A 12,062-nucleotide genomic window follows, 5' to 3' on the forward strand; every position below is an offset into this window, starting at 1 on the left:
TATGGAAGTTCTTCAAAAAACTAAAAATAGAACTGGCATATAATCCAGCAATTCTCCTGGGTATATATCCAAAGAAAATGAAAATGCTAATTCGTAGGTATACATGCAGCCCAATGTTCATAGCAGCATTATTTACAGTAGCCAGATAATGGAAGCTATGGAAGCAACATAAGTATCCATCAACATATGAATGGATAAAGGAGATGTGATATATATATATACATATATCACACAATAGAATAGAATATTACTCAGAATTTTACTCAGCCATAAAAAATAATGAAAGCTTGCCATTTGCAACAACATGGATGGATCTGGAGGATATTATGCTCAGTGAAATAAGTCAGACAGAGAAAGACAAATATTGTGTAATCACATGTGGAATCTGAAAAATAAAATGAATGAATATAACAAAAAATGCATCTGTATCATATTTGCATCTGGCGTTGAATTGTATCGTTTCATAAATGACATCAAATTTGTATTCAACCTAGAGATTATCATACTAAGTGAAGTCAGACAAGAAAGACAAATATCATATGATATCACTTATATGTGGAATTTTAAAAAATGATACAAATGGACTTATTTACAGAACGGAAACAGACTCAACAGACTTTGAGAAAAAACTTATGGTTACCAAAGGGGGAAGGTGGCGGGGGGAGGATAAATCAGGAGTTTGGGATTAACATATACCCACTACTATATATAAAATCAACAAGGACCTACTGTATAACACAGGGAACTCTACTCAATCATCTGTAATAACATATGGGAAAAGAATCTGAAAAAGAATGGATATGTGTATATGTATAACTAAATCACTTTGTACACCTGAAACTAACACAACAATGTCAATAAACAATGTACTCTAATAAAAAAATTAAATTAAAAAAATTTGTATTCAACAAATCTAGATAAAATTCAGACACTCCAGAGAAAACTGGGTTGGGCTGGGGGAGAAATTAGGTAGAAGAAAAGAGAGATCAGCAAAGGCAGATGAAAAAAAAAAAGTCTCACTGAAACATCTGCCTAAGCATAATATGCCAAAAATATTTCTGAAAATGCTTCTAAACATGCCAGCACATCTGCCTGGCTTCCTCTAAGGGATGCCACCCCACTACCCATCCTCCCGCTCACAGCCTTTGTCCTATGTCCTCTTGTCTCTCAGGCCAAGCTCCCCTGTACCTGGATCACTTGATCACCCAGGGCTGCCACCAACACTCTAGGGGCTGCTCCTGAAAGGTGACTTACAAATAAAGCATCGTTCACACAGGTCAGGCAAAATCGTGCAAGGCCTTTCAGGGTGTAGGGAGGCCGGAGACAGACAAAAGGAATAAGAAAAAAGTGTACCCTATGCTGTGAAGAATCAGACATTAAAAGATCTGGTACTTTAAAAAAAAAACAACTTTAACAATCTTCACAACACCCCCAAACACCTAAATGGTGAAGGAAAATGTGTCTTCGGAACACACCACGTAATTCTACGTTTTCAGGCTGGCCCCTCTGCCTTCAACTCCTTTCGTTCTCATCCCAGCCCCCTCCCCACGCCCCCGTGTCGGCAGAATTCCTAACTCCCTTGCCAGAGTTCACGGCACTTACTACAAACCTCTACCACAACACAGAAACCAGGGTGGGACCATGTCATAGGGGCCACGTGGGTGGAATTAGATGGCAAAGACAGACGTTTTCAATACTGCCACATTGATTTTAAGGTGGTTCAGATTTAAAAAGCTGCGCAGCGCCACCAAAATAAAAATGAAAATAAAAGTAATGTACATTTTTTAAATGTTAAGAAATAACCATCCAGGTGGTACATGAATGTAAAGTGACATGAAAAAGTATCCAGGAAGCAACATGATGGGACGTGTGTCTCTGGAGCTCCCTGTGGTGGCCGGGGTGTGCACAGCACCTGACGTGTTAAGGGTGCGCAGGAATCACATGTTGAATTGCTGGGAATGAAGGACTCCAGTAACAGACGCCACTCAATCTCTGTCCACTACTACCTGCATCAGGGGTCCTCTATTCCTAGAGCATCTACCAGATAACAGCAGCTTGTGCTTGCCTTTCAGCTAACTTCTGTCATACTGCTTTGTTTCTTTATTTTCCAGGCAAAACAAAGTGTTGATATGCAAAGGTTTTCACCTCCGGTCAAGACCTTTCTGCTCTCATCTCTAATGGGTCGAGTGCTTCTCTCCCCAGTTCCTGGGCCGAGACATTCACCACTGTCTACACACAGAAGAAATCCTCCAGCCCTGATAAGGCCTTGGCCTGCCTGCCTCTCCATGTAGACCTCAGTAGCATGTCCCAGGACCTGGCCATCCATCGAGGGAACTCTGACTTACATTGTACGCTCTGCCATCTTCCGTTGTGTAGATCCGTGGAAACAGGCCATCTGCATACCGGGAAGCCACAAGTCTCCCCAGAGACGTCACATAATCTGCATGTTTATAAAGAAAAGCAGTCAAAATGGTACATTATCAACACTGATTTTTATTTCAAAATGCTATTCTCTGACATCAGATTATATCCCCAGGGACACCAATAATCCGTGATGCTTAGTATTCTGTTCTAGGTAATGAAGTATTTCTAGGTGCTATGATAAATGTGACTGTTTACGACATGTGAAATCCTGTGATGCATGAATGAATGGGGAGGAAGAACAGGGTTTGTTTCTTGGTCTCCTGGTTCTTTTGTCCAGAATGATTAAGGCAGAGGTCAAAAAGATGACATAGAAACTGTGTTTAATTCCGGAGATCTTTTATTCAGGACTTGGGCTTAGTTTTCAGAATTTTAAAAATTAAACTTAGATATTATCTACTGTTCTCTCGAGTGGGGATTCATGAATAAATGAGTGAGATGAAGCAAGTAGGGAATAGAGTCAGAACACTCATACAGGATGTCAAGACCACTTTCTTCTCAGAGCATAAGCTCAGCTGTTCAACATCCATCCCATAAACACTCATTGAGCACCGCTATGCGCTAGACACAGTGCTTACAGAATGGGAGTACAGTGCTTCCTGAAACATATGTTTACTCCTTCGCAGAACTAACAGAAGCTTTCAAGGACTAATTATGACTTGGCAGGACAGAGATGAGGTAAGGCTTCATGGAGCTGTTTTATTGTGATAATTATTTTATTGTTGCTGTTATTGTTAGTATTATTAAGTCTCAAAGGTGGTAGAGAGAGTGGTGGTACTCTTCGATCCAACACTTCCTTTCCTTTGCCTTTCTAGGGAGGCAGGATCACGGCCTACTTGGGAAAGGCAGAAGGGGCAAGGCTGAATTTTAGAGACCAGGTTTGGTCCCAAATCACCAGGAATGATAAAATTCACAAGTCCTGAAGTTCAATGTCCATAATAGTAAAGAGCAAAGAATGGATACTTGAATCCCATCAGCAATAACCTCACTCAATAAATCTCTCAATCTTTAAAATCTTCATTTCTAAGATTTCAACATCTTTTTTTTTTTTTTTTCTTTGCAGTATGCGGGCCTCTCACCGTTGTGGCCTCTCCCATTGCAGAGCACAGGCTCCGGACGCGCAGGCTCAGCGGCCATGGCTCACAGGCCTAGCCGCTCCACGACATGTGGGATCTTCCCGGACCGGGGCACAGAACCCGTGTCTCCTGCATCGGCAGGCGGACTCTCAACCACTGCGCCACCAGGGAAGCCCCTGATTTCAACATCTTGACTGACATCTACAGAGCAGCGTCAAATCACCAGCAGCATTCTCTCTTTACCTAAGACATTTATCTGGAGTCAGGAGGGAGGGCTATTTTCTGAGAATTGAAGAAGATGAATCTATATAAGGCCCCATAGCTGTATTAAAATTAAATTAAAAGCCAATTAAAATTAAGGCATTATGAATTCCCCATCCAATAATGGTGAAGTAGATTTTATTGGCTAACTCTCACACAGAAAAAAATTATAAGCCCTGGACAAAATATTAAAATAGCTACTTGAAGGCACTAGAGAGCAATCAAGAACAGGCAGAAACTGGAGTCGCATTAATCCTTGAAAAAAGGAAATTGGTGAGATTTGCATTCATTTAATAAGGGAGGCAGAGTTTGGAGTTTGAGTCCAACCAAGTTAACTGCTTGCTAGAATAAGAATCAGCTCTCCACCCATCAACTGGTAAGTGGATAAACAAACTGTGGAATATCCATACAATTCATCTCCTGATTTTATTTGGCCATAAAATGAATAAAGTTCTGGTACATGCTACAACATGGATGAATCTTAAAGACATCACATTAAGTGAAAGATGTCAGGGACTTCCCTGGTGGCGCAGTGGTTAAGAATCCGCCTGCCAATGCAGGGGACACGGGTTCGAGCCCTGGTCCGGGAAGATCCCCCATGCCGTGGAGCAACTAAGCCCGTGCACCACAACGACTGAGCCTGCGCTCTAGAACCTGCAAGCCACAACTCCTGAGCCCGTGTGCCACAACTACTGAAACCTGCGTGCCTAGAGCCAATGCTCCACAACAAGAGAAGCCACCATAATGAGAAGACCGCGCACCGCAATGAAGAGTAGCCCCCACTCGCCATAACTAGAGAAAGCCCACGCGCAGCAACGAAGACCCAACTCAGCCAAAAATTAATTAATTTTTTTTAAAGTAAAAGATGTCAGTCACAAAACACCACATATTATATGACTCCATTTATATAAAATGTCCAGAACAAGAAAATCTATAGAGACAGAAAGTAGACTGCTTTGGGCTGGGGCCTGATGGGCAGGGTGCATAGCTAAGAAGTACACGGTTTCTTTCTGCAGTGATGAAAATGTTCTAAAGTTGACTGTGATGATGGTTGCACATATCTGTAAATATTGAATTGCACACTTTAAATGGGTGAATTGTATAGTATGTGAATTACATCTCAATAAAGCTGTTATTTTTTAAAAAGCAGATATGAGAATCTAGCTGTTTTCTATTGGGACAAATATTAAAGGGATTTGCAAAAATGTAAAACAGTGCCACTCTTCTCACTACCATTTTTATTTTAAAAAACATTTTTTCATAAAAATGTTATGTTAACATATAATGGGTTTGTTACTTTTAAATGAATTAATAAATATTTTTAAGGGTTTTAGTTTTAACTTCCAATATGATAAATATCAACAGATGTAAAATGCATAAGAGATTAAAAATGAGGACATGATATGAAAGTGTATAAAGGAGATGTAATGAACTGAATAAAGAAACATTAGGGTAAAAACATTTACATACTAATATAGGTAATCAATTCTAATGACAGTGGATTTCTCATCAGAAATCACAGAGGCCAGAAGGACGTGGCACAATGTCTTTTAAGTGCTGAAAGAAAAGAACTGTCAACCCCAAATCTTAGATCTGGTGAAATTATTCTTCAGGAATGAAGAAGAAATAAAGATATTGTCAGACAAAGAAAAAAAAATGTTGCCAGCAGAGCTATTCTTACAGAATAAATAAAGGAAGTTCTATAAACAGGAAGGAGATGATAAAAGAACCTTGAAACATCAGGAAGGAAGAACACAGTAAGCATAAATATGTGTAAATAAAACAGATTTCTCTTCTTGAATTTTCTAAATTGCTTGATCGTTGAATTAAAAAGTATAGTACAGCCTAATGTGATTCTCAATGTATGAAGATAAACAATAAAGCATATTATAAATGAGATTAAAGGGACATAAAGGGAAATAGTTACCATTCTTCATTCAAACTGATAAAATGCTGACACCAGTAGACTTTGATAAGTTACATATTTATAATGTAATACCTAGCACAATCACTAAAAGAGCTGTGTGAAGAGATACTCAAAAAATACTATAGATAAATTTTTTTAAATTCTGAAATATGTTTAAGTAACCCAAAGATAGGCAAGAAAAAGAAATAAATGGAAAACAGAGGAAAACAACAGAAAACAAAAAATAAAATGTCAAACAAACTCTAACATATAAATAATTACATTTAATATAATTGGTCTAGATACAACAATTAAAAGAGATTGGCAAAGAGGATTTAAAAACTGACCCAATAATAAGGTGTCTATAAAAACCTGCTTCAAATATAATGATGTATAAGTTAAAAGTAAAAGGACAAAAAAGATAAGTCATGTAAATATTAAAAAAAAGAAAGCAGGATTGGCCATATAATATAAAAAAAGTAAACTACAGAGGAAAGACTATTACTAAGGATAGAGGAGCACATAATATAATTATAAAAGTGTCAATCCACCAGGAAGACTTTGCAATTCTAAATGTACATGCACCAAACAATAGAGCAGCAAATATGTAAAAACTGATAGAACTGAAAGTAGAAACAGACAAATCCACAATTATAGTTGGAGATTTCAATATCACTCCTGTCAACAATTGATAGAATAACTAAACAGAAAATCAGCAAGAATAAACAGGATCTAATTGGCATTTATTTTAAAAAATACTCCATACAACAACAGAAGAATACACATTCAAGTACCACAGAATATATACCAAGGTAAACCATATCCAGGGCTAGAAAACAAACCTCGAAAAATTTAAAAGAATTGAAACTGAGTATGTTCTCTGTCCACAGTGGAAACAAACTAGAAATCAATAACAAAAAGATAAGAGATTCTGGGTCGGGGTTTCGTATGTAGCAGAGCAGCTCCCTCGCTGCGATCTATTGAAAGTCAGCCCTCGACACAAGGGTTTGAAAAAAAAAAGTTAAAATAGAAATTAAAAAGAGAAAAAAAATTTTAAAAAGATGAGAGAAATCTCCAAACTCTTGGAAACTAAATAACATGCTTCTAAAAAAAAAAAAAAAGTCCTTGAATCAAAGAAGTCTCAACAGAAATAAAAAATACTTTCTTAACTGAAATGATATACAATAAAATGAATTGATAATGAAATGATAATACAACATATGAAAATTTGAGGGACACAGCTCAAGCAGTCTCAAGAGAGAAATTTATAGCACTAAATCCTGACACAAGAAGAGCTGAAAAGTCCCAGAACAATAATCTAAAGGTCCCACCTGAAGAAACTAGAAAATAGTTTCTAGTTCAAAATAAAATCCAAAGCATGCAGAAGTAAATAATAAAGATCAAGGCAGAAATCAATGAAATTAAACAAAGAAAAATAGAGAAAATCAATTAAATTAAAAACTGGTATTTTAATAAGATCAATAAAATTGACAAACCCCTAGCAAGACTGACAAAGATGAAAAGAGAGAAGACATAGGGCTTCCGTGGTGGCACAGTGGTTGAGAATCTGCCTGCTAATGCAGGAGACACGGGTTCGAGCCCTGGTCTGGGAGGATCCCACATGCCGCAGAGCAACCAGGCCCATGAGCCGCAACTGCTGAGCCTGCGCTTCTGGAGCCTGTGCTCCGCAAAAAGAGAGGCCCGCACACCGCGATGAAGAGTGGCCCCCGCTTGCCACAACTGGAGAAAGCCCTCGCACAGAAACGAAGACCCAACACAACAAAAATAAATAAAATAAATTAATTTAAAAAAAAAGAGAGAGAAGACATGAATTATTGATACCAGGAATGGAACAGGGACTATCACTTAAAACCCTACAGAATCAAAAGAATAATGGAATACTACAAACAACTCTGCACACATAAATTAAACAACTTAGATGAAATGAATCAATTCCTCAAAAAATGCAAACTACCACAACTCACTCAGTACAAAATAGATCATTTGAATAGTCCTATACCTTATTAAGGAGAGAAATTTGTAATTTAAAAACTTCTAGAAAAAGAAATCCCCAGGCTTGGATAGGTTCCCTGGATAATTCTACTGAACACAGAAAGAATTAAATTCTATACAATATTTTCCAGAATATAGAAGATAAGGGAACATTTCCCAACTCATTTTATGAAGCCAGCATTACCCTGATACCAAAATCTGACAAAGGCAGTATAAAAAAAGAGAAACTACAGACAAATATCCTTCATGAATATAGATGCAAAACTCCTTAACACAAAATTAGCAAGTAGAATTCAGCAATATATAGTATAAAAAAAATTACACAACATGATGGAGTCATGTTTATTCCAGGATACAAGGCTGGTTCAATATTCAAAAATCAATATAATCAAGCAAATTAACAGGCTAGGGAAGAAAAATCACATGAACCTTTCAACTGACACAGAAAAAGCATTTGACAAAATCTAACACCCATTCATGATAAAAACTCTCAGAAAACTAGAAATATAAGGGACCTTCCTTAACTTGATTTTTTTTTTAATCTACCAAAAAACCTAACATCATACTTAATGGTTAAAGACTGAAAGCTTTCTCCTAAAATCTGAAATGAGGTAAGGATGTCTACTCTTACCACTTCTATTCAAACTAATACTGCAAGTTCTAGCCATCACGACAAGACGAGGAAATAAAAGGCATATAGATCAGAAAGGAAGAATAAAAACCTTCCCTATCGGGCTTCCCTGGTGGCGCAGTGGTTGAGAGTCCGCCTGCCGATGCAGGGGACATGGGTTCGTGCCCTGGTCCGGGAAGATCCCACATGCCGCGGAGCGGCTGGGCCCGTGAGCCATGGTCGCTGAGCCTGCGCATCTGGAGCCTGTGCTCCGCAACGGGAGAGGCCACAACAGTGAGAGGGCCGCGTACCGAAAAAAAACAAAAACAAAAAAAAACCTTCCCTATTTGGAGGTGACATGATGGTCTACCTAGAAATCCCAAGGAATCAACAACAACCAAAGAAAACCTCGTAGAATTAATATGTGAGTTCAATAAGGTCACTGGATAAAAGATCAACATTAAAAAATCAACCATATTCCTACATACTAGCAATGAACATGTGGAAACCAAAATCAAAAATACAGTTTCATTTATAATTGCTCAGAAAAATGAAATACGCAGTAAATCTAACAAAACATGTCCAATACTTGTACACTGAAAATTACAAGACAGGTGTTGAAGGAAATCAAAGATGTAAATAAATGAAGAGATACTCCATATTCATGGACTGAAAGACTCAACATAGTAAAGATGCCAATTCTCCTTAAATTGATATACTGGTTTAATGCAATTCCTATCAAAATCCCAGCAATATTTTTGTAGACAGACATGGTTATTCTAAAATTTATATGGAAAGGCAAAGAAAATAGAGTAGTAGTTAAGACAATTGTGAAAAAAGAATAAAGAGGGAGGAATCAGTCTACCCAATGTCAAGACATTATATAATTATAGTAATCAAGAGTATGGGGTTTGGTGGAGAGACAGACATACAGATAAATAGAACAAAACAGAGGACCCAGAAATAGCCCCATATAAGTACAACCAGCTAATTTTGAACAAAGATAGAAAAGCAATTCAAAAGAGAAAGGATAGTCTTTTCAATAAAAGTTGCTGGAGAAATTGGATATCCATAGTCCCCAAAAATCAACCTTATACAAAAAATAAATTAATCACAGGCTAAATGTAGGGTGTAAAATCATAAAAGTTTCAGGAAGAAAAGGGGGGAGAAAAACTCTGAGACTTAGCAAGATCTATACAAGAAAAAAAATAAATTGGATCTCATCACCTGTGCACTGAGAAACTGTTAAAAGGATGAAAAAAGAAGTTACAGACTAGGAGAATATATCTGTGAAACACGTATGTGACAAAGGACTTCTGTCTAGAATACATAATGAACATTTAAGACACCAATCTAATTAGAAAACAATCAAAAGACATGAAGAAACATTTATTTTGCCAAAGATGATATATAGCAAATAAGCACATGAAAAGGTATTCAACAAAACTAGACATTAGGGAAATACAGATTGAAACCACGGTGAAATATCACTACACAACTGTTAAAACAGCTAAAATTTTTAAATGGTGACAATACCAAATGCTGATATGATGTGGAAAAACTGGATCCCTCATATATTACTGATGTGAATAGTACAACAACTCTGGAAAACAGTTTGACAAGTTTCTTAACAAAACAAAATAAAAACAAAACATATACTTAACATACCACCTAGCAATTGCATTCCTGGGCGTTTATCCCAGAGAAGTGAAAATTTACGTTCACATAAAAACCTGTAAACAATTATTCATAGCAGCTTTACTTGTAATATCCCCAAACTGGAAACAACCTAGACGTCTTTTAATGGGTGACTGGTTAAACAAACAGTGGTACATCCATACCATGGAATACTACTCTGTAATAAAAAGAAACAAACTATTGATACATGCAACAACTTGCACGAACCTCAAAGAAATAATACCAAGTGAAAAAACTGCCAATCCCAAAAGGCCATGTACTATATGATTCCATATATATAAAGTCTCTAAATGAGACAATTATAGATGTGAAAAACAGACTGGTGGTCGCCAGGAGTTAAGGATTTTGGGAGATAGAGTATCTGTATGCCTATAAAGGGGTACCACAAGGGAGATCTTTGTGGTGATAAACAGTTCTGTATCTTGATTGTGGTGGTGGTTACACAAATCTAAACAGGAAATAAAATTACATAGAATTAGTCACAGACAGTGACTAATTCAATGTCAAATTCCTGGATTTGGTATTATACTATGATTTTATAAGATGTAACCAGTGGGAGAATTGGATGAAGGGTATGTGGGATCTGTTTATATTATCTTTGCAACTTCCTGTGAATATATCATTTCAGAATTTTAAAAATGTCAATCATCCAAAAAAAGAGAAAAAAAATAAAGACAATATCAGATGAACAAAAACTGAGAAAACTCTGTCACCAGCAGACCAGCACTACAAGAAATGCTTAAAAGAAATTCTTTAGGAAAAAACACCAGATGGAATTTCAAATCTTAACAGGAAGGATGAATATTATAAACAGTAAATATGTGGATTTTAAGATGCTATTTTTTCCCACTCAATTTCTTTAAAACACAAATGACTTTTTAAAGCAATAATTATAACACTGGATTGTGAGGTTTATGATATATGTAAAAATAAAATATACTAAAACAATAACACCAAGGACAGGTGTGGGGGATAAGTGGAGCTATACTGTTACAAGAGTCTTACATTTTACATGAAGTAGTGCAAAGCTAACTTTTACCAGACCGTGACAAGTTATGGATATAATCACTAGAGCAACCACTGAAAATGCAATGCAAAAAGGTATACCTTGGGCTTCCCTGGTGGCACAGTGGTTAAGAATCTGCCTGCCAATGCAGGGGACACAGGTTCGAGCCCTTGTCTGGGAGGATCCCACATGCCGTGGAGCAACTAAGCCTGTGCACCACAACTACTGAGCCCGCGCACCACAACTACTGAGGCTGTGTGCCACAACTACTGAAGCCTGCGTGCCTAAAGCCAATGCTCCACAACAAGAGGAGCCACCGCAATGAGAAGCCCGCGCACCACAATGAAGACCCAACACAGCCAAAAATAAAATAAATAAAAATTTTTAAAAAAACTTTATTTTTTAAAAAACGGTATACCTTAAAATCCTATTGCAATTCAAATGGAAAATAAAAATAGAATTAAATGAAATACAAAAATATTCAATGTACCCAAAAGAGGTCACGAAAGGAGAAACAGAGGGGAAAGAAAGTGATGGGACAAATGGAAAACAAACAGTGAAATGGTAAACCTAAATCTAACTAAGTCAATTACTACATTAAATGTAGAGACCCGAACTACAATTAAAAGACAGATTATGAGACTGGGTTAAAGGGGCACTCTTTAAAGACAGAGAGTACAGATAATTTGTAAGTGAAGAGTCTAAACATATATGCCATGTAAAAATGAAGCACGAGGAAACTGTAGTGGTTATATTAATATTAGACAAAGTAAATGTCAAAACAAGGACTACCATGTGATATAAAGATGGACATTTCAAAATTATTAAAATTTGCCAATTCATCAGACAGATATGAAAATCTTAAATGTGTATGCATTTAGAGTTTCAAACTACACGAACAAAACTGACAGAACTAAAGGGAGAAATGGACAAATCCACTAGAAAAAAAAAAACACTGAAGACATAGAACATCTCTACAATACTATCAAGCATCTTGACCTAATTAACCTTTATAGATACCACCTAACAACTGCAGAATACACATTGTTTTCAAGCATGTATGAAATGTGC

General features: G+C 36.9%; 1 protein-coding gene across 1 annotated transcript in view; it reads right to left on the reverse strand.

The window, feature by feature from the left end:
• VWA3B (von Willebrand factor A domain containing 3B) overlaps positions 1-12,062 on the reverse strand; it is a 207,997-nt gene that overhangs the window by 192,888 nt on the left and 3,047 nt on the right. The window contains exon 3 of the mRNA XM_027128900.1: positions 2,346-2,440. Coding sequence (XP_026984701.1) covers positions 2,346-2,440 — 95 coding nt within the window. The remainder of the gene's footprint in view (positions 1-2,345; positions 2,441-12,062) is intronic.

This window comes from Aethalodelphis obliquidens, unplaced genomic scaffold (assembly GCF_003676395.1).
Source record: "Aethalodelphis obliquidens isolate GAN/ISIS:26980383/991018 unplaced genomic scaffold, ASM367639v1 scaffold35, whole genome shotgun sequence".
Lineage (NCBI taxonomy): Eukaryota > Metazoa > Chordata > Mammalia > Artiodactyla > Delphinidae > Aethalodelphis > Aethalodelphis obliquidens.